Here is a 24402-nt window from a genome sequence, read left to right on the forward strand (position 1 = left end):
AAATGCTAAAATAAAAATAGATCCCCAGGATTTGGTAAATTATTACAGAAAACTAATAACCGGTACAAAAAGGACTTGTGGCTTTATAAACCTAATTTTTACTGGAATATTTTACTAATTTTACAAGTTAATTAAATATCGTCTTTATGTTGTTTACAAATTGATAAAATAAAGAAGAAAACCCGGCGCTTGGTAACATACGTTGGTATTCTAACTAATTCTTGGCGCGATTGCTTTCGTAATTTTACAAGTTAAATTAATAATTGCCTTGTGCTGTTTACAAAACAATAAAATGTCAAAGAAAAAACAAAACCCGGTGCTGTAAGTAAACGATTCAAGTTACTAAACCGCACAAAAAGGGCTTGTGGCATTAGAACCTAACTGCAACCAGTTAGCGCGAACACAGTCGCCGCACACATCACAAGAAACGGCAAAGAACAAGCAGAGTGCCGGCGCCAAGGATCGAACCCCCGACCCACAGAAGTTCGCGCTTGATTTGCACGAACAGCGGCGACTTGTCGGTCATTTCGTCGATGATCTCTCCGCCCTTATTCCGATGTGGAAAGGGTATGCTGGGTACTGGGACCCCAAGGAATTCACAAAGGGGCTCCCAACCCTGCTTCACGTTGAAGATCAGGGTCTGTTTTTTCGGCGCAACCTGAGAAATAAAGAAAATTTAAACGAACTGAAATGAATAAATATTAAACGTTTTTTTAGTTTACAATAAATTTTTAAGGATAATGGTACAATTTTTTTTCAAAAATTGATCAAAAGAATAACAAGAAAAAAAAGGTAACAAAAAACACCCCTAGAGTGGTAAAACAACAACTCTAGAAGAGACCTCGTAAGCCAATACTACAAGTTGATATTAATAAAACCATCCGTGTTGAGTTGAATTTGAAGACAAATAACCTATGTTTCACAGTCCCCGAAAGCGTTTGTTGATGGACCAAATTTCACTCCCTTGACTGATCAGGTTTAATTTGGTAAATTGCGCCACCTACCGCTCGAACGTGGCTGTTGTGTTCTCTGTATCTTAACCGCGCCATCATCGGATTGTAGTTGCCGCTTCGAAACAAGCTCGGTTCGACGAGAGAAAACTGGGAGCGAGCTGTTAAAAATATACACAATATTAATATAACCAAGCCGGCAACAGTGCAGTATTCAGCATTCCCCAAAACTGTACTTCTGGCTACTTTAGCTACGTTAATACAAAACTTAATAATGTTTCTAGCATATCTTAGCCCTTTAAAATCGTTACCCAAATACGCCGTGGGCCCAACCGCACTCTCGAAAATTAAAGTTTGGCCAACTTTAACTGCGCAAATCTTTGTTTTAACAATTAACTAGTATCAGCATTTTGAAGACATATATATATTGAAAATATAACTAAACGAAGTGATCTAATTACTCTGATTGCCGAAAAAGGCTACAATTTATTAGGAATAGCGACTAATCAAGTCATTTAAATTCTGTAAGAATGCTTTCCAAGCATATTTGTAAGCTGGAATAATTCAACTAAACACTGACCCCATGCGGAAATAAGGAACTCATAGAGTCTCCGTCCAGTCGGCGTTGCCATTAGCAACAGGCGGAAGAATATGCTGGCCTTGCCCACCTCCATCTGTTTGATGTAACTCCGCATCCAAGCTTCTTCAGAATCCCTTTCCATGTGAACGATCTGAAAAGCACATTAGGACGCGTTTGTCGAAAAAGTAGACTAATTTATTTAAGGCACGACCGATTGTATTCAATTCATTTCGATAACATTACCTGATAATTTGAACATAACGTTCGGCCAGTGGTGTAGCCAGCCGAAAAGGCCCCTGTGGCTACGACTATGCCTTTGACCGCTCATTTCGACAGCATATAACGTCATTAAACGCTTTTGTCGAAAAATTAAAACATATACGTTTTTACAAACTTTATGTTTGTTTTGTGACACCACTGAGATAATTGGCTTTTTTTTAAAATCGGCCACTGAACTCAACGCCAAGTACTCTATTTAAGTATTTCAATCAGCCTAGGTTTCATGTTTATAAATCTTAAACTCATAACAAGGAACTTACCCACCCCAGCTCAATTGTTAAAATAACCTAAAATGTTTCACATGTTTGAAGTACACTCGCGCAAATACGACCCAGGCGGTAATAATAATTTATTTAAATATTTGCTCACTCGCGCGGGTAATGCGTTGTTATAGCAACGCGAACAGCATGTTTATTTTTAAATAAAACGTTACAGTGACGATCAAGATATAGAGAACTGAAATGCTTCCGGTAAGGCCGGTAAGGCAATATTTGCAAGATCGATTTTTTGACGAGAATCATGTGCTCGCAATAATTTTCTCTGAGGCGGCGCGAATAGCTAAGACTGCCTTATCTGGATGGATGACAAACAATTTGATACGCAACAATTGATAGTGCGAACAAACATCTTCTGTTTACAAAAAACGACGCACTGATTCGGGGATTTTTTTTTTTTTTTTTTTTTGCTGACTTCAAATGATGTATACAACACAATTTTTCTGTGATATAAGACTTTCCTTTTATATGATTTTTAACCAAGACAAATTATTTGCAAATTTCAAGTCTAAAAGTTGGCTCACACTATACGCCAGACCAGTGGTTTTCAACCAGGGTTCCGCGGAACCTCAGGGCTCCTCTAGAACAGTCCAGGGGTTCCGCAATTTCTAAATTGTTTAGCTAATTGAGGTGTGTTTACTACACTGGGGTTCCTCGAGCCAGTGGAATTAGTGCACTGGGGTTCCTCGAGCCAGTGAAATTAGTGCACTGGGGTTCCTCGAGCCAGTGAAATGTTTTCATAGGGTTCCACTCCAGCAAAAAGGTTTAAAAGCACTGCGCCAGACGCTAACGCCAGACGCAAAACCTTAGCGTCACCCAGTTCACACATAACGCATCAGCGTTAACGGCAAATTTCCTCGCTTCTAACCAAAGCTTCAAAGTTGAACTATTACAACTTTCCGCAACCGAAAAATTTACGATAACGCCAGACGCGTCTGGTGTGAACCAACCTTAAGTCAAGCTACTTTGAACAAATAGCATGCGTTGTAATGACTTAAGTCAATGACTTGACTTAGGTGCACTTAAATCACTGTTTTCGAATTATTTGACTTGACTTCAGTCTTTTGGGCAAAATTATTTTACTTGACTTAATTAAGTCTTTTTAACAAATGACTTAGGTTAAAACGAAGTGTTTTTAAGCATTTGGTTTATAATATTGGGCTATTAATCCTAATTTGTGTACCAAAAACAATTTGCTTGCAATAACCAACAAGACATCAGTTTCTCGCGTCAAGTGGCATTTTCAGTCAATGTAAGTTAAGTAAAGTTTAAGTCATTTGCATCGAAAATAAACTTCAAACAGTTAACATTACTTTTGAAACGCAACTACTAAAAACTTTATTTGAATCAGGGAACATACTTTTCTTATTTTTTTATAAAAAATGAGGCAAAATAACTCTCACACAAAAAAGGTGGATTCATTTGCCAAAATAACTAAACTCCAAGTTAAGTCATTTGTCGAAATGGCTTATATTAAAAAGTCAAGGTGTTTTCCCATCAGTTTCTTAAGTTCTGATTTTAAGTCATTACAACATTCCAGTTTTCAGTTGTTCGTACGTTTTTGTAATATTTATATGAGCGGTATACAAGGCAATTATATATTCATGTTACAAGATGAACTGATACAATTTAATCGTTTTTTTACAGCCTTAAGATGATTTATGAAGCTGAAAAGACGCCTGTCAGTTTGTTGACAACTTTAAACTGGGAATTTACGATCAGTTTTATTCGGGGAACTAACGACCCTATATTCGGCCGTAATGTTTTTATAGTGAAAGTGATAAAAAGGCGCAATCAGCGAAAGCAAACAAAACGTGGATGGCTTGACTGTAACAGGTTGCCAACGCAAGGACTCTTACTTATTGGAGTCGCTAAATGCATTCTACAACAAAGTACAACTAAAAAGTGTGAAAAAATGTCTAAAACTGATAAGGATGGCTAAAACGTGATAAGAATATCAAAGCCCATACAGAAATAGGTAGAATTTTGATAGTTTCGAAAATCTCTTTATTCATCAGAAGTTGTCAAAAATGAATAAAGATATATTCCAAACGTTTTAAAATGCTACCTATTTCTGTTTTGTCTTTGTTATTCTTACGTTTACTGCAACCGACAACCATTATGATCTGATGTCTAAAACCGTGTGTGAAACTGGTTTTATTTTTGGCAAAGTTACACTTTTTTAAATAGGCCAGTTCGTTTGAATGTTACTTTATAAACATAGGTAGCATTTCAATCCGTTCACATTTTTCTTTTTAATAAACAGATATCGAAAATAAATAAAGAAATATTTGAAACGTATTTCGGTACTAAATCAAACTTCGAACCAAAGTTTTAGGTCGAAACTCACAGGTTGAGAAACGCTGGTTAGAAACCACTAAATTCCACAGACAGACGATTTCTGTTGTACAAACATACCACACACTAGTATATGTTGACATAGAGTGAAACAATAGCGATCGTAAGTTTTGACGACTTTAACGTTCTGCGTAACCAAGTCCAAGATTTATTGATGGCAACCTGTCGGTCTGTATGTTTGATTTGGTGTGTCGGGCGTAACGCAACTAAAGCGCCCAGGTACATGCTCCAAGGCTTTAATAACTAAAGTCAATGCACTTAACCCAAAAGTGCATTGACTTTAGGTACACTATGCACGGATCTGTAATGTAGCTTAATAATAAATTTCAAAGCCAAAAAGGTCGAGTAGATCGACAGCATCTTGATTAAGACGTTTCGATACGAACTTGTATCATCTTCAGTTGGTGTGACTCACTAACATGCAAACTCTTATGGCGAGATGCTGCAAAAAACTTCCTTGATAATGAATTGCAAAGCCAAAAAGGTCGAGTAGATCGACAGCATCTTGATTAAGACGTTTCGATACCACTTCTCAGTTCATTAACTGAAGATTATACAAATTCGTATCCAAACTTTCCAATCAAGATGATGTCGATCTACTCGACCTTTTTGGCTTTGAAATTTATTATTAAGCTACATTACAGAACCGTGCATAGTGTACCTAAAGTCAATGCACTTTTGAGTTAAGTGCATTTAGGTAACTTTTTTCGGATGACTTCACTTGACTTAAGTTGTTTTGGTAAAATGACTTTACTCGATTTAAGTCTTTTGGACAAATAACTTGACTTGGCGTGTATTGAGTGTTTTCCGCCAAGTACGTGCTTCAGTGTTGCAATGACTTACGCCAATGACTTGACTTAAGTGCACTTAAGTCACTCTTGTTAACTGACTTGACCTAAGTCGTTTTAGTAAAAATGACTTTACTTGGACTTAAATCATTGCGTCAAATGACTTGACTTGGACTTAAGTTATTGCGTCAAATGACTTGACTTGGACTTAAGTTATTGCGTCAAATGACTTGACTTGGACTTAAGTTATTGCGTCAAATGACTTCGGTTGAAATTAAGTTTTTATTTAGATTTTTATAATAAAATTGATCTATTTGACTTAACTTGTACATGTAAAATGATTAGATTGCTTCATGTTGGTGTTTTTTGTTATTTTTTATTTGACATATTGCTCATAATAATCGAACGAGTTTACTCATTTGAATAGTATTGTTTTATTTTTATATTAGTAAGTTGACTTGGAGTTGACTTGTACTAATGACTTGACTGGAACTTGATTAGGGCAACTGATGACTTGAATTGGACTTGACTTGTCGTTATTTATAATACTGACACAAACTTTCAATACTTTTACGCTACAGCGTAATGCGCAAAGCAAAAAACGTATACCTTCGAGATTCTAACCACAATCCGTCGTAGATCGTTTTGATTTGTATTTAGAGCGTTTTATTGCTTTACTGCCCGGTCGTTGGATCGGATGTGATTTATAAGGCTGACTTGGAATTTAACTAAAAAGAGAAACAGACTAATACCGTATTTCACAGAATCTTTGGTGTATTTAGGATTATACTTAAATAATATTTTTTTAGTTTTTTAAAATAAGGTATAAACTGGCTTTTTAATTTTTTTGATATAATTCAGATTTAACCTTCTAAGGAAACTAAAAGAAAAAAGAAGGCTTACTTCGCTCTGCATCAACATTTTTGCTGATAAACCATTTTTTCATATTCACCAAACGAGTCCATTCCTTTATGCGCTAGTTGTGCATTGTTTACCCTTAAATAACTCATGTATATGAATAGCATCCTAACTTTGATAAACATGCTAATATGTAAAAAATCAGGGACAGATCCAACTGACCAAAGCATAGCCCCCCCCCCTCCCAAACTGTCTTTTTTGTTGTTTTTTTTAACTATACGTAAACGCAAAATATGAAACTCAAAAAGCTAAGAGCGAATCTTAGTTAGACTTCCAGTATGTCTTAGCCCATTTCGATAAAGTCGGTTTAGTCCAGCTTTTCTTAACCTGGGGTAAATTTACCCCAGGGGGTAAATTTCCTCGATTTAGGGGGTAAATCCAGGGATATGTATTCAAGCTCTGAATATTCTGGATCCGTTTTCTTCAACTAACCTATGCGAAGTGGCTTCTCTGCATTGCCTACTATCAAATCTTAAGCACGAAACCGACTTAACATGTTAAATCTCATATTCGTTGTGCATTATCAACTACTTTACAAGAAATTGAACAACTAGTTGCCAAAAAACCCAAGGACAGCCGTCACTGAATATAACTGATGTATTTTTCACCTTCGTTTTCTTAATAAATCAGCACCACTTTATATTTTGGGTGTAAATAAGATATTCATCTTTGTTAAAAGCGTAAAACATACAAAAAAGCTTAAGAATCCCTGGTTTAGTCCAAAGGTATCTTACGTCTAATCGCACCATCTAACATGGTTGGCACCTTCAACGTCGAAAGGCTGTTTTTTCGCGAATCGAAACATCTTTGTAATGAGGCATTTTTATTAAAAGCAAAACATCTTCCAACATGAAAATAACATGATAAACAATTCTGACGTAACTTAGTGACGTCACGTGGTGACGTAACTGTAACACTATCTCCGAAAACACACTTCCGCAGCCCTCACCAAACATTTGGATCCGCACGTAATGTAGACATAGCCTACACATTATTTAGCAAATGCAAACAATGTTTGGAGTGCAGTGACACAGCAGTTTAAAACTTGCACACGTTAAAACCAATGTGAGCTGCTCAACGCTAAACCAATTAAAGTCCATTGACCTTTATTAAACCCGGCGACGTTCTTATTTCTGTTTACTGAGCTAATGAATGCGCATCAACCCGCCCGGTTCACTGTATGAGCAAGGTTGTGGAATTTAAGCAGGGCAAAGGTCGTGGGAAAGATTCTCCTTTAGTCTTCATCATCGTATAGAAAGATCACAGGACTTCTCAGGCAGTAATACAGTGGTTGTGTATCTACTTTCTCCCCTTGCAGGCCTAAACTTCGGTAAAGCAATTCCATATTTAAAAACAATGCTTTCTAATTACTAAACAGAGTGGTAAAGTAGGCGCATTGAAACGCTTTTATTTTAATTTGTGGTCTTTAATTGTTTCTTGATTCTTTCTGGATAAATAGCCAACAAAGTTTTTTTATTCCCCTTGTTAAACCCGGCTACGTTGTTATGTCTGCGAATGCGCTACCCCGACCCTGGTTCACAACTGTATGAGCAAAGTTGTCGGGATTTAAGTAGAGCAAAGGTCGCGGAAAGTTTCTCCTTTAGTCTTCATCATCATGTAGTAAGATCACAAGAGGCATCAGGCAGTGACTTTGTTGGTTGTTTATCTACTTTCTTCCCTCTAAACGTCTAAACCTTTGTAAAACAGTCGGTAGAACGACGCCCCCCCAATAGTCGAGGTCGAAAGTTCGAATCTCACCGCAGGTTAGTTTTACGAGCAGCCAATGCCTTGCTTATAAATTAATTCTTACAGCCCTAACATACGCTAACTTGGCAATTCGATATTTTATAGGAAAAAACAGGGTCGACATTACTATAGTTGGTAAATTAGGCGGAATTGAAACGTTATTATTTTAATTTGTGTTCGTTTATGGTTTCTTGATTTTCTTGGAAAAAAAGCCGACAAGTTTTTTTATTCCTCTAAATAAACCCAACTTGTTTTCATTTCTGTTTACTGAGCTAACGAATGCGCTACCCCGCCCGTTTCACAACTGTATGAGCAAGGTTGTCGGAATTTAAGTAGAGCAAAGGTCGCGGAAAGATTCTCCTTTAGTCTTTATCATCATGTAGCAAGATCACAAGAGGCATCAGGCAGTGATACTGTGCTTGTGTATTTTCTTTCTCCCCTCTAAGCCTTTATAGCACAGTCGGTAGAGCGACGGTCGAGGTCGAAAGTTCGCATCTCACCGCAGGTTGTTTTACGAGCTGCCAATGTCTTTCAGTGAATAAATCCTTGTAGACCTTACCTTCGGTAAAGCAATTTGATATTTCAAAATTTACATTACTAATGTGGTGAATTAGGCGCAATTCAAACGCTGTTCTTTTAATATGTGCTCGTGGTTATAACCTCTATTCTTCCTGGAAAAATAGCCGAAAAAGTTTTTTTTTTTTATTCCCCTTATTAAACCTACCTGTTTTTAATTTCTGTTTACCGAGCTAACGAATATGCTACCCCGCCCTGGTTCACAACTGTATGAGCAAGGTTGTCGAAATTTAAGTAGGGCGAAGGTCGCGGAAAGTGTCTGCTTTAGTCTTTGTCATCGTAAATTGAGATCAGAAGACGCAGCTGACAGCGATGATATTCTCCCATCCTTCGGTAGAGTGACGGGCCCGAAAGGTCGAGGTCGAAAGTTCGAATCTCACCGCAGGCTTATTTTACAAGCAGCCAATACCTTACTTGCAAATAAATCCTTGCAGGCCTGACGTACGCTAACTTTGCAATTTGATATTTAAAAAAAATGGTTTCACATTACTACAGTGTGGTGTAATAGGCGCATTTGAAATGCCCTTCTTTTATTTAGTGGTCGTGCTTATAATCCTTGATTCGTCCAGAAAAAGTAGGCAAAAAAGTTTGACGTCATCCCAAACTAAGTGGGGCCCCAAATCACCCTCATTCGTAATTACTCATTCCAAGTAAAAACTATATCGCCATAGAATTTTATGAAATCTTTAACATTTTAAAAAAATTTGTTTTAGGCCCTGAAGGCCTAAAACAAAAACGTTAATGTGAGACAATATTAGTGTTTCCATACCGTGTTCTGCGACATACCAGTCTTTGAAGAACCTAGCATTATTACAAAAAATACAAACAGCCAACCATACAAGACATAAATGCGCACTATTTGTGAAAACGCTGATAAATGTTCATTTATGATATTATGTTTTTTCGTAACTGTGGCTCAGTATTGTTTTCAGTGTGCCACAAGCTAAAGAATTAAAAAAAAAGCTGAAATTGTGACAAATCACTGCACTGCTCCTTTGGCTGGTGAACTTTGTTTCCAAATAGCGTAGAATATTTACTAAGCGTCACAAATACACTTTACCGCAGGAGCTTATTCAGCACTTCTTGCATTATGCAAACATCAGTAGACTAGTTATTTATCAGTGTTATAATTGCACTTTAGTCACTGTTTTCAAATGACTCAACTTGACTTCAGTCTTTTTAACAAATGACTTGGGTTGAAATGGAATGTTTTCATAAGGCATTTTTTTTTATAAAATTTTGTTATTTATCTTAATTTGTGCACTTAAAACAATTTTCTTGCTGTAAATTGTGTTTTTGTTGAGTTATTGATCAAATCGGGAAATTTAGCAAATTTATTAGTTACTTTTTATGACAAGGACTTTACTTGGAATTGACTTGCTCTAATAATGACTTGACTGGGACTTGACTTGTTATTTATTCAAAAGATTTGGCTTCGATTTAAGTTATTTCACAAATGAATTGACTTGGACTTAAGTTATTTTACAAGTGACTTGACTTGGACTTAAGTTTTTTTACATATGACTTGACTTGGACTTAAGTTATTTTGCAAGTGACTAACTTGGACTTAAGTTATTTTACAAGTGACTTGACTTGGACTTAAGTTATTTTACAAGTGACTTGCTTACAACACCGCTAGTCATAACGGAAGTTATGCTGTAAAGAATTAACGCGGGTCCCACGAGGTAGCAAGAGGCATGATTGCTTAAGGTCTGCATGTTTTCCGCGGTGTTCAGCAAAACAAACAGAAGCATAGACGGCGCAAACACTTAACTTACTAATGGATATCTCGGCTGCGTTACTTGTCGTATTATATACATTCTAAGACCGATCAGCAGACGATTGACCGTTTAAAGCGGTTGGTTCTTAACCTGTGGGGTATTTACCCCATCGGAATAATTAGGCAATTTTCTGAAGGTAATTTTGAAAATCAAATTAAAACAAAAAATGGTATCCTGCCTTTTTTTGCAGTTTATGATTTCCCAAAAAATATTTTTTGTGCCACATTTAACTATATAATGCCTAAAGATTTAATTTCCTACGAACCTATTTGATTTTTTTTTTTCTAGTTGGGTTAATGTTTGTGTACGTTTTAAAGATTTTGTTTTCAAACAATAGCCGCCTAATTTTAGCGCTTCGCCCGATCAGACTTTTTCCTTATAGCTGCTTATTAGCGCTTGAGTTTGCTCACGAAAAACGTTTAACTAAAACAAACTTTTTGACGCAATCTATTCATTTGTATACCCCCTAAAAATCCCGGATCCGCCCCTGCTATGTGCTTTTTGCGAACTGTTTCAGAATTTCTGTTCGTGTGTTGGCTTTTGGGGTAATTTTTTGTCACGAGCCCGCTCGGTTCACTTTAGCAACATTATTTGATCGGAACAATGTTTAACCCGTCGCTCGCCGTCATATGACCCGTGTTGCTTACGTAATCCGCAGTTTGCTCGACTCTGCGCTAGTTAAATAGTTGTGGGAGCGGCTGCGGGGTCGCTGACCTTTGGTTGAACACGCCAGTAAGTCATCTTTCGCCGCCTCGCTACAATAGAGTAAATACAAGCCGCTTTCATTCAAAGATGGCGCGACCTTTTCTACGTTGAATGACGTTTCCGCCAAGATTCCGTTTATATTAGTGTTTCTTAACCTTTTTTGAGGGACCAAAATAATAAGCGTAAATACAACAGCGAATTCGTGCGACCCAATTATATTTACTAAACTTTTTGTTAAACATAATATAATTATCTTTTACAGTAGCATAAAATAGAAACACTGGTCTACATCATAAAACAATACGTGTAACCTATTGGTATTGGAGCTATACAGATCAGTTGCATTACGAAATTCTTCGTGGATACATAAAACTTACTTACAAATTAATCCGCTTTCATTTAGGCTACTTCCGGAAATAATTCAGCCTAACATTAAGCACACCTTAAGGACAAAAGCAAAAATATAAGTAGGGCCCATAACCTTAATTAAAAACAGCTCTTCAATTGTAATTGCTAACTAACGATGTACTACAGCACAATTACAACTATACCAGAGAAAACTGATTTTGGTTAATATTGTGTCTGGTAGCAACAGTTTATATACAAGTGTAACATTTTTTGTTTAAACAAGAAAACATAGGTTCTTTCTTTTTGCATACTTGCTTCTTAAATTGGATGCTATTGGGTGGAATTAGGTGTATGCTTTTGCTGGAGCTGTGGTGCATATTATTTTTTTAGTTAAGCATGTGCTATTGGCGTTTGATCATCCAAATAACGCTTCACACGCCACCTAAAGCACTTATTGTATTTAAATATTTATTGAATCACTCGTTACTTAGTGGGTGGTGGAAACTGTGTTTACGGGGCGTGACCTCGAAGAACAAACTAGTATGATGTCATGCCCCCTTATGAGAATATGAGTTGTAGGCGGGATCGCCCATTTCAAATTTAACTCATTAATCATAATTTAGCGTACGAGGAATCCAGGCAACTACTTTCGTTTCAAAATCGGGAATTTTCCCAAATTTAAACCAAAGCACATAACTCTACAACTAAATACAGAACTTCGCCTAGCATTGATATAAGTAATCTGTGGTTAAAGCCAACATATATCTTCATTATTAAAAAAAGTATCTTTAAGAAACATTTAAACATATGATACCATTCATGTTAATATTTTACGTTAATCAATTTGATGATACAACGTATTGAAGAATGAATATGGCTACTTCAAGCTACAATATTTCTCGGTTAAGGTAATCAAAACACACTCTCACCGAATAAAGCATTATTGCAATGAGCAAAACAAAAGTTAAAGCCAAACATTTTGTATTTAAAACCATAACGAAAGTGATATATTGAATTAATATAACGTCACTTCCTACTCAAATAGGCCTAACCCGCCAAGGAAATACCAAGAATGTCAAATAGAAGTCACGATGTGCTCATACTAGCTTGGGATTTTATTAAAGCTGTCAATCTACTTATTGAAAAAAATTGAAAAAATTGAAAATATGTTTTAAAGAATAAATATCCCCTAACAATACCTTAGCATCAGGGAAGACTTGATGCAGCTGTTCCCAGAATGTGCAGGCAGGTACGTCTGTCGCCGCGTCCACATTTTTGAACATGTCGTGAAACTCTTCGTTTGAAACTCCCTCGTTACAAGCCCGAGTCAGCATCTCGCCCATGTGAAGAAACTGCTCCTCCACGTCAAACACGTTGTACCCGAGAGTCCTCAGAGCACTACAGAGCGTCTTTGTGCCGGTTTTCGGCATTCCGCTGCAAATTACCTTCATCCTATTTTTTTGGTTTTATACTGGACTGCTAGCAACGGCTAAGACAGGGGACCTTTAGCAGAAAAAACGCAGTTACACAGTGTATATTGAAGTTTTTACAATTGTAAAGTATGATGGTTGGAGGTTGTAGTAAGACGTAATAAGAATATCAAAGCCCATAAAAAAGTAGGTAACAAGTTGAAAATGAATAAAGAGCTATTCTAAACGTTCAAAGTGATACCTATACTTCTGTATGGGCTTTGATATTCTTATTACGTTTTACAATTTTGTTTTTGAGAATGTGAATAGCGTTCAAAGTTTTGTTTAAAGGGCACTTTTTGGTTCATGAATACCCTAAAACAGTGCTGCTTAAACTTTTTTAGTTTTGTTCACCCCTAGCATATATCTCCAGATTTCATAATAAAACTTTCTCGTCTATATATAACAGCACAAAATGACTTGGGTTGTTTTGATTTTTGTTAAGATCAACTCAAGCTAAGTTTTACCTTTGCAAATCTGCAACTTCTCGGGTCCAGAGATATAAAGCAACAAAATCACAAAAAACACAGAATGTCCGCCCTGCTCGCAAGCTATCATTCCTTTCTGACGGTTAACCCTTATACACCCCTTTTGGTTGATTCACCCTGCAAAAATGTTAGTCACCCTGGGGTTAACTATTCTCCTGATTAAGAAACACCGCCCTAAAACACGTTTTCTTCACCTATGGGTCTCCGTTTGATTCGGTTAAGTCGTTTATCCAAAAGACTTAAGTCAAGTCATTTGAAAGTGGCTTAAGTGCACATTACACTGAATATGCGCCACGTCTTGGTGTTGTTTCTGCAATTTTCTTGATCGTTAAATAAATCTTGCTTAGAACCAATCTCAATAAATATAAAAACAACTATACAGTCGGTCACCCAACCAAATTGAAAAGAGCCGAGTTCTGCGACCCCTTGGTTTGGAAATACTGATTTAAACAGAGAACATATTCAATAGCACAAGTTAGTTTTTAACAGACAAACGTTGTCTTTTTACCGTCTTATCGGCCCGGTCACGAACCTTTCTAGCGTCGCACGGTAACCATGTAGAAAAAATGTGCAAACAGAAGGTCTTATGAGTTTAACTACTTAAGAAACAAGTGCAATACAAACTCGTGACTCGACGGGGGAGATTCTCCAGCACTATACGTAAGTTTCTAACATAACGTTCATATCTACGACTTCGGTGTCTACAAATGTCAGAACCAGATCATACCTTGCGTTTTTCGATGGCAATCAATTTAACGTGACCCAATTGAAAGCAAAACAAAAACACGTTTATTAAAATCAAAATCGCGCCCGCCGAAAATATATTACGTCATCACGCAGAATAATAAGCATTTGTTTTTTTTCACACCTATCCAGTGGTTCCCAGTTTCTTATGGCTTAAGGCTCCCTTATAAACAATAAATTCATTGCGTCACCCTTACTAGTGTTATCAGAGAAATATTTCACCTCGACACTCTTATCCTTGCCTGGCCTGCCTGACAAATCCAGCCGGCATTTAACTTATAAAGTTTAACACAAGTTTAATGGTAAAAATAACGGCCCAAATAGACATAAAAGGCGACATGCTTAATTGTTCAACATTTCGGCAAATGTTCATTAACACAGTTACTTAAAAAACGCGTCTATTTCTAGGAGTTTTGTTTGGAGGTATAAGATTTTTTTACCTGGCCTCATAAAAAGCAACCTTATAAAAACAACACAGTTCGTTTGTTTAGTTAAACTTTAACTGTTAAAGTTTTAGATTTGACAGGGGTTACTTTTAATACAAAAGCTACACGATCTAATCGATTCGTGTAAAGCGCAAAATGCCTTATATCGTTAAACTTGCTCAAACTTTAAAAGGGGAGTTAGTAATGTACTTAGGGGTAGGGTTTAGTGTTTTAGGTAAAATGTTGTTGAGGCCTGATTTTGGCCATTTAGGTATTATTTCGACGGAATTAGGACTTATTCCGATTTAGACGTTACTACGATTATTAGGTATTAGTCCTATTTCGGTCGAACTGTGTATTATTCCGAAGTTAATGCTGTTCTTATTTCGGTATTATGGCTTGAGTCCGTTTCGATAGACGTACGACGCTTTTCGGCTAAAACAATTTTACAAAAATGGGCTAAGAAAATATAGCTACATAGTAAGATTCGAAAGAAATTTACATTTAGGGGGAGGATGGCTAAATCATCATTTATTCTTGTCGTTTAAATGTTGACCAAGAAGTGACAATTTGTAAATAAAAGCTTTAATTCATTTATGACGTACAATGAAGTCATCTATGACGTTCTACAATCTTCGCTTTCATTTTAGTCCTAAACATCTGTAAAACCTACATTCTCGCTGTAGCTAATTACACTTAAAATAAAAAAATAAGAGACGACATGATATTGCAACTAGTATATTCCTGACGTTTGGGGTCATTAACTTCGTAAAAAGTAAGGGTTTTATCATAAAGGAGCTTTTGGTTTACCTTGATCCAAACAACACTGTCTTTTTTGTTTCAAAGTCTTTTCTGTTTTTTCTAATCACCATTTATCTAAATAAAAATGACTTCATTTCAGCCTATACTCTATCGTACATTTTACTTAAAAATCGCCGTATTTGTTTACGGTTCTCAACCGTAAGCACAATATACGTTAATATTACCCGTTAATCGAGCATGTTTTTCTCGATCCCGACAGGCAACCAATCACAAGCCTCGAAATCATTTTTTTCTTTTCTCTTAACGATTTGTGCGACTTAGAGAGTGTCAACCAGAGCTGCCACCAGACTTGGACAACTAGATAATTCTAGTTTTCTAATTCATTGAATTAGAGCAAAATGCGGCTAATTCTAATTCTAATCTAATTTGGGAATTGCTTGTGTGCTCTAATTCTAGTTCTAATCTAATTCGGATTTTACCAAAAATCCTACTTTGTCCAACGACATTTTTAGCCTCTTAGTGAAAACAAAGAATTTGAATTCAAACTCTTTGGTTGAAACGTAATTTTCACGGACTAAAAATCATATGCTATGCTAAAATGCTTAAAAATTAGCACACACATAATTGACATGCACATTCCTATTAAAATACTTCTCGAGTTAAATGTAATTGATTGTGAATAATAAAATGTAATTTTAGTTTAAATTCTAGTTCAAATTCGTTTTTTTAAGAATTCGGTAATTCTAATTCTAATCTAATTTAAGAAAAACTGAAATGCTCTAATTTTAATTCTAATCTAATTTTAAAAAGCTAAAATAAATCTAGTTGTCCAAGTCTGGCTGCCACTCCTTGGGATTTTTCCCAAGATCTTGGGATCTGGGGATATCTGTTCCATATCTTGGGAATTTAATTCATTAGCAGGTTGAAATTACAAATACTTTTGCTTGTATTTAAGGACACATTTCCTAATAAGAATAAGGAAGAAGCTATTTGCCTGGCTACGCATACGTTACTTATGTGACGTAACAATGCTATTTCTTGCTTGTTAGACAAAACTGTTCATTTACTAGCTTGTGTGACGGCGTTAATACAACAGACCCAATCGACGATAATAATGAGAGCTATTAAGGAAGGGGTCGGTAACCTAAAGCCGGATCCGGCCCGCAAATGTAATTCATCCGTCCCGCCGCCTATTTGACAAATGATCTTTGTGCATTCGGTTTGTTGATGCTTTGATGCTGTCTTTTAAACTATAGAACACAGCGTTTCTTTACCGTTGCGACGTGGAAGGCTGGCAATTGCGTTGCTAAAAACGGGTTCAAAAATATCAACATTTTAGTATTTTTGGCAATTTAATAAAAAACTTACAAGAAATTTATAAAAAATACCTCTATACCTAAAAAAAATCAAGCTCGCTTCGCTAGAGGTAAAGTTATCGCGTTTCATCGATGTCAGTTCATTACACTTTTCATTAGTAGTATGGATGACGAGGTGTGGACTCGAAAAAACAATTTACTGACTCCTTGAATGTAATCAAACTCGTCTTTAAGTAAAAAAAATCGAGGTCCGCCTGATTCACAGTTGTTCTAACATTTTAATACCACGCTTGTTCGTTAACTTTGTGTGCAGCCCGCAGAGACCTTTATCAGTTTGGTATTGGCCCGCGACTAGAAAAAAGGTTGCCAAAACCTGTGTTAGAGCTTCAATACACATGGATGCACACCACAAAGTCTACCACAGTCTCTTATATTTCAGCTTTTTTAATCTTGGGATTTTTTTCCAATTTTTGGGATTTTTAGACATGAAACCTTGGGATAAATTGAAAATCAGAGTGGCAGCCCTGGTGTCAACTGTCAACTGCAAACGTTTTTACATATGTTTAGGAAAGGCTTTAGCGTCTAATTTAATAGCGCTGTTATCGTATGAAAATAAAGTTAACATTTATTTCTACTAATTAGATTATGACTGCCATTCAACATAAGGTAGGTGTGGCTGTGACATTAGTAAGCCGACTTTTTCAATATGCAGTCTTATATAAAAATGTCAGATATTGGTAGTTTTGAATGTTCATTAGAAATTTGTAAAGCAAAATTTGGTTCAATGAAACAAGTTATTCAGCACTTAAAGCAGCCTCTTCGAAAAGGATATAAAATTCGCTGTCCTATGCAAAAGTGTACCAAGCAATATACAGTCCTTTCTTCATTTTCTTCACACTTACTCCGATGTCATCAAAACACCAATATACTGGACGCTTTTACAAATGAGGTGTGGACTAAAATAATTATGTATGATTGTTGTCGTGCAAGATTTAACAATAGAAAATATATGACAGACAGAATGCTGAAAAAATACCAATCTCAAAATTGTGTTATTGACATTACCCACAGTAGAACTTGTTTCTAAAACATCGCCAGCTTATCTTTTTGACGTTAATGCTAATTGTGGTTTAAACTTGTTTAAGAAACTAATACCTTTTTCCGCATCTTCTCTGTACTGAAGTTTAAAATTGGCATTAACAGCACCTTACACTACTTTCAAATTTCGCGAAAAGTGACTGAGAATCCTCCCTAAATTTTATACAACATACGACAAAACAATTTAACGATCTGCACCGTAAAAGGCGGTTTCTCAACCTTTTTGGGGGCGACCTGAAAACTAAGTCTAAGTACAACAGCGGAGATTTGGCGACCGAAATTTCTTCACTTAACTTTTTGTAAGCGAACAAAGCAGAAGATATTATCTTTTATAATAGCATAAAAGAAGTAATAGAATAAAATAAGTTTGGCGTCTATGATAATTATCGTTGCGACAATCACTAGCTAAGAAATCAATACCTTTTGCCCACATGTCGCTGCATTTAAGTCTAAAATTAACCTCAACAGCGCCATACGATATTTTCCAATTTCGAGAAAAGTAAGAGACAATCTTTCTGACGTTTTACACAACAAACCACAAAACAATTTAACGATCTGCACCTTAAAAGGTGGTTTCTCAACTTTTTGGGGGCGACCCGGAAACTAAAGTCCAAGTACAACAGCGAAGATTTGGCGATCAAAATTTTTACACTTAACTTTTGTAAGCGAACAAACCAAATGAGATAGGCAGTAATGAGTGTACATTTAAAAATAAAAAATAAAAAATAATACAAGCCATGTGTTCGTATTGCTCCCGAAATATTCTCAAAGTTCAGTAAAAAAAATGAGACCCATAGGTTGAGTAACACTGTTTTAAAGCATTACGCCCCTCGGGTTGTTCTGCACCTAACCTGCTATTTCTAGACTGCGTTTAGGGCGCGTAAATGAGTTGCCTAAATACAAGCAGCCGTTGTCGATACCTAACCCGGTTACTCATTAACAATATTAATATTTCTTCTGAGGGCGGCTGCGTGCGGGAATATTCCACGGCACCCGCAAGGCCTGTTTGGGTATTACATCACTTTTGAGGCACAGTTTTACTTTCATTTCGATAGCCAAGCAGGCGGCTGGGTTACATAACTTCTCTTTTTATTTATTTAGCAAACTTCGACACCGTGCCCATTGTTAAAAAATAAGGTAGGCTAAACACAAAGAGAAAGCGTCTGACTGAGCAGAGCAGATACTACATTTGATCTTAACTTTTGCTATTTATCGCGAAAAATTTACAAGATCTTTTTTATCTATGGCCTCCCCTACAAAGACCTAGGAAAAATTAAAAAAAACTCTTTCTGTCTGTTTATTTTATTCAATAACTTTTAAGCTGGAAATGGTTGGTGACCAATTCGGTTATGTGAAAGGACAAGCAAGGCGAAAAATAAGTTTTTGGTGGTTTAAAATTATCCTAATTAGCCCTTAACTAACTGTTCTACTTGTTTAACGCTAACTCCTTAAACAGGAATTTTCGTGACAGCCTAAGAGCGCTTGGCCAAGGTTTTAAAGACATAACTTAAACTTTTGGCTATCGAGAGTTGCTTTGCATTATTTTCATAGACGACTGAAAATCAAATGTTTAGACCATCGCCAATCTAGAACTTTCACTTTTAAATAAAATATTTTTGGTCTACGTGCGAACTCTTATGGCGAGATGCTGCAAATTGAAATGACAATAGAGAATTTGAACCTGTAGACCAGGGATGTCCAACATTTTATTATAGTGGGTCGCATTGACACTTGAAATAATTTAATGGGCCGCAGAACCTATTACGTTTCAAGATTAAGTATTGCTCTTTAGAGTATAACGGACCTTTAGAGTTATATATATATATTTTTACCAATACTTTACGATTAGTGCGCCCCTAAAAGCTGACTGGTACATTTAAATTAGGCTAATATTGAACGTTTAAAATACTACTTGGAAGTCAAAATGACTAGCGGGCCGCACAAAAATTTCAGACGGGCCGCAGGTTGGACATCCCTGCTGTAGACGTATGCTTCCATAACTTAAACTTCCTTGATAATGAATTGCAAAGCCAAATAGGTCGAGTAGATCGACATTATCTTGATCAAGACGTTTCGATACCACTTCTCAGTTCATAAACTGAAGATTATACAAATTCGTATCCAAATTTCCCAATCAAGATGATTTCGATCTATTCGACATTTTTGGCTTTGCAATTTATTATCAAGCTACATTACAGATCCGTGCATAGTGTTGCCAAGTATATTGTTAAACATCATTCGTTTTTAACTTACTGTGGACAATCTCGCCGACATTTGCTAACGAAACGAAGCCCAATGCGCTTATTTTCACCTGTTGTTCTCAAAAAAAAAAAAAAAAATTTCAGTGATCACACAAGCAAGACGCAAAAAAACGATCGGCAATAGAATTACGCTTGTCCTACCGTTTTAATTACTCTCAAATGATCCAAACAAAATAACAAAGGTTATAAAAAAATTAATTTAATAAAGGCAAAATACTATAGTTACGCAAATTACTTACATTAGTTCTGCTTAGAATCTTATTTCAAATGAATAATCGGGAAGAATGTTCCAAACAAAACCACAAAGGTTATAAAAAAGATCTTAAACAGCTTTATTCAATCAAAGCAGAATACGATATAGTTACGCAAATTAGTATCATCATCTCTGCTTAGAATCCTAATTCGAATAAATCTCTAAAAAAATGCACGCAAAAAAACGGGGTTATGTAAAGGTAAATGAGGGGAATCTTAGCGACCGAGACAGGATACTTATTAATACCGCTTCTCCGGCAAGAACAATGGTTTAACCCAGGCACCAACAGCGGCTTATTCTTTACAGATTGCGACCCGCACGTATCCGCGTTATGTCGACACACTGCTGCGTAGCCGGGTTTGTTTGCGTAGCGCGACGTAGCCTATGTACGCAGCAAACAAGGACGCTTCTGTTTTAAGCGTTTGAGTGTTTGCCCACTGGAAAGGCAAGAATGACGACATGCCTGCTTTGGAGGCACAGAGAACCCCTTTCGAACTGAACACGTGCTCCAAAATCGTTTGGTATGAACGATTAAAGGCACTAAATTTCCTATTAACCCCGTTATAGATATTTTAGCTTCTGGCTAAAGTTATAGTCGCATTTCTAGAACATTAAAGTCAAAGGAATGTATTATCTTTTTAAACCCTGTTTTACATTTCTAAGTCAGGTCAAATCTATACATTCTCTTTTTAAACGCTTTCAGATTTTAATAGTTTTAGTCAGCTTTACAGTTTGAATTCAAAACACTAAATTTTCGTTTCAAATAATAATTGAGATTTATTTTAGTCGTATGTCTATATGACTAAAAGTTAGTCATATTTCTAGATCGGGGTCAAAGGACTAGTTTATATTTTCAAACTTCTTTTTTTCCGCGCCTGGGCCGGTTTAAAGTTCTCTAAAATGCGTTTATTCCTATAAAGTGTTTAATAATCGGTACTCGTCCGATACTAGGGGTGTATCGGTGCCCATCCTATACCAAATTCATTTGTGTCTATCAACGATAGTTCGCGACCAAACGCAACGTTTTTTGCCATGAAAAGGAAATCTCTCATAAAACAGTTAATTAACAGTCAGAACTGAATTAATACATTTTTAATGCTAAATGAAATTTTGGCTCAAAAAAACGAAAGAAATTACTTTTGCTCGTTTTGATTTTTTCTACTCGGTTATTTTATCTCTGTTATGGTGTTTCGTATTCAATTAACGGGTAGAATCTTAGCTCAAAAATTAAAATATCGGTATCAAAATAAAACCAAAGTACCGGACATCTTTATTCTATTTTTACCTTGCCAAACGAAATACGAGAATGTGCAGAAAAATGTTTTGGAACAAGGGTCTCCAAACTACGACCCACTGGCCGAATTCGGCAGCAGATTTAACTGTTCCGGTGGCATATCTTGTTAATTAAAATAAAGTACAAAACATTAAATGTTTTTCCTAATGTAATTTTTAAGCATTAACAATAAAAAAAATAATAATTTTTTCAAATAGAATAGGCAATTCGTTAAAACCCTTACAGTTTTGTTGCATAGTTATTTATATTTTATTGGTTCAGTGATAATTGAAAAAAGTTTGTTTACCCCTGGTTTGGGATAAATGAGCCGGCTTTTCGATTAGAGGCCGTAAACATCGGCCTAAGGAAATATATAGCGTGTGACGTTGGCGTCTCGTGCTAGGAAAACGTGTTTTACAAGCAAAGGTACACGAACTCTGCAAAAATGTTGCGGTCTCCTAACCTTTGATGGCCTTTAGAGCCAGGCCACAGTGAACTGTGTGCGTGTTCGCTACAACATCTACAACATTTGGAAAAACATCGAAGGCTGGCTGGATTTCAGAATATGGCCCTGAGGTTGTACAGTGAAGTTTACACTGTTGTTAAGTGACATACATGTAGTGTTGTAGACGCACGTAATACTTGGTATGCCTTTGAACGAAAATAAACAAAGGATGGAAGAAACGTAAATAATAGAATAAAAAAAAATTGGACTAATATTTTAGAACCACTGGATTATGCTTTACTCCAGTGCTTCTTGTTCTCCCCTAGCATATATCTCCAGATTTCATTCACCCTTGTCTCATGATGTGATGAAACTACCTCGTCTATATATAACAGCACAAAATGAAAACCCGGATTATCTACCCTGCTCGCAAGCTATGGTCCATTTCTCAGGTTCACCCCTATTCACCCCTTTTGGTTGGTTCACCCCTGCGAAAAAAGTACAAATACAATTTGACTCCAGGACAAGCGGCATATCTGCTATTTAGATTTCCTACTGGAAATAAAAATTGCGTTCCATGAAAAACAAGAAATTATGAGTCATGGTAAAAAAAACCTGCTGAGTCATGTATGTGCTGTGATTAATGTAAGTAAACTGCTGTTCAAATCTGGGGTAAATAATCCATATTTAGCAATAAAATAACTTCTCAAAACACTTATATAAGTCAAGCCATGTCTTTAATACGACAATTCCAAGCAATTTGTCCTTTAAACGTCAGGTAATTTTGCGAAAACGCCGTGTAATAAAAATACATTTTATCTTCGGTCGGTGGCCCGATTTAACGTATAATCTTGAGCAGCAATTTGCCGGAATCTTCGCAGGAATCCAACTTGACAAAAATGCCCAGTTCAAGTTGGTAGGTTGTCAGTAAAGCGTGCTTTATTTTGGCGAGGTCGACCTACACAAAACAAGCATTTGCTGTAAAAAAACTTACCAAAAGCGCTTTCAGTAACCAGTGAGTCATTGACTTGACTCAAGTCACTGTTTTCAAATGACTTAACTTGACTTAAGTTATTTGACCCGAATGACTAGCTTGACTTAAGTCTTTTGAACAAATGACTTGACTTGAACTTAAGTCATTTTGTCAAATATCTTGGGATTGAATTAAGTGTTTTTCATTAAAATGTATCTTAAGTTTTGCACATTTAACACTTTATTGCTGTATATAGTGGTAACCTGACTATGTCAGTGACCTGACTTGAAATTGACTTAATCTCACAATGACTTTACTGGGACTTGACTTGGGCAACAGATGACTTGGACAGGGACTTGACTTGTTATTTTTGCAAAAGACTTGATTTGGACTTAAGTTATTTTTCGAATGACTTGACTGGGACTTAAGTCATTTCAAAATGACTTGTTTACAACACTGTCAGTACCAACACCGATACAACAGCCAGTGTTAAGCTGAACAATTGTGATGTTAAACTTTCTGCCCTTTTATTACATATGCTACATATGTATTTTCGTTACTGGTGCATTAATTACAAAGTTTGGAAGCACAAATAAGCAATGTTTTGCGGGCAACATATAACGTCGGGGCTCACATGGGTTCAGACCGCACTGACAAAGGGAAAATTATAATCGTTTCGATAGATAGAGCTGTTCGAGTAAGTGTTCAAAGTGGAGAAATTTTTTCGGGTTATACCTCCGTCGGGGATGTATCTCAAATGGTAGAGAACTCGCTTAGCATGTGAGAGGTACCGGGATCGACGCCCGGCATCTCCAATTTTAAGCTGAAAATCGAACTCAAAACAAACCCATATAATAAACATACGTAGATAAATAATCTTTTTCAAATTGACTTCGGTATAAAGTGCTAATACTTTGTCAATGCTTTGTAATATCAAAGCTTATGATTTGATAATCTTCAGCAGCGGTAAATAAATAACTGGCATGCTTCCACAATGTTTAGTGAATTGTTAGCAATAAGAACAAAAATACATTTGCACTGTTTTTACTTTAAACAAAATAAAAAAAATGATGGGTTGTTATCATAGCAACTATAGAATGAATTGAAAAAATAATAATAATTTGTTTGTTTTAAGGGACCATTCGGATTTTTAAACATCTTTTTCAATTGTATCGATCAATTAAATGCGCATATGTTATTTCGCAAAAATTGGCCAACATCATGTTTGCACTTTGCACTCCATGATAGTTGATACTTTTTTTAGGCCTCAGTGTTGTACATCTACTTACATTAAACAAAACCATCTCTGCAGTTGGATGGTAAACAAAAACGAGAAAATGTATTTTACTTTAATCCAGTGCTTTTCAACCAATGGTGTAACGACGGTCAGAGGCAGCTTTATGGTTAAATATATTTTTTACGGTTACGCCGTACCGATAAATCATACATTTTTTTCCCGGCATTAGACTCAGATTTCAATTGCACATTTGTGCACGGCATATAAAAAAATCATGCGCGACAAATAAAAGTAGGAACATCAAAGCTAAAATACAGAAGCATGCGTTTGGAACGTTAAAAATGATACCTTTAT

General features: G+C 36.2%; 1 protein-coding gene across 1 annotated transcript; it reads right to left on the reverse strand.

The window, feature by feature from the left end:
• Positions 1-418: 418 nt before the first annotated feature.
• LOC146162723 (uncharacterized) lies at positions 419-12755 on the reverse strand. The gene is made up of 4 exons (XM_083385279.1): positions 12504-12755; positions 1531-1681; positions 1005-1111; positions 419-658 (listed from the first exon to the last, which is right to left on the reverse strand). The coding sequence occupies exons 1-4, from the start codon at positions 12753-12755 to the stop codon at positions 419-421; spliced, it is 750 nt and encodes a 249-aa protein (XP_083241405.1).
• Between the last annotated feature and the right edge of the window lie 11647 nt (positions 12756-24402).

This window comes from Ascidiella aspersa, chromosome 3, assembly GCF_963924565.1.
Source record: "Ascidiella aspersa chromosome 3, kaAscAspe10.2, whole genome shotgun sequence".
Classification (NCBI taxonomy): domain Eukaryota; kingdom Metazoa; phylum Chordata; class Ascidiacea; order Phlebobranchia; family Ascidiidae; genus Ascidiella; species Ascidiella aspersa.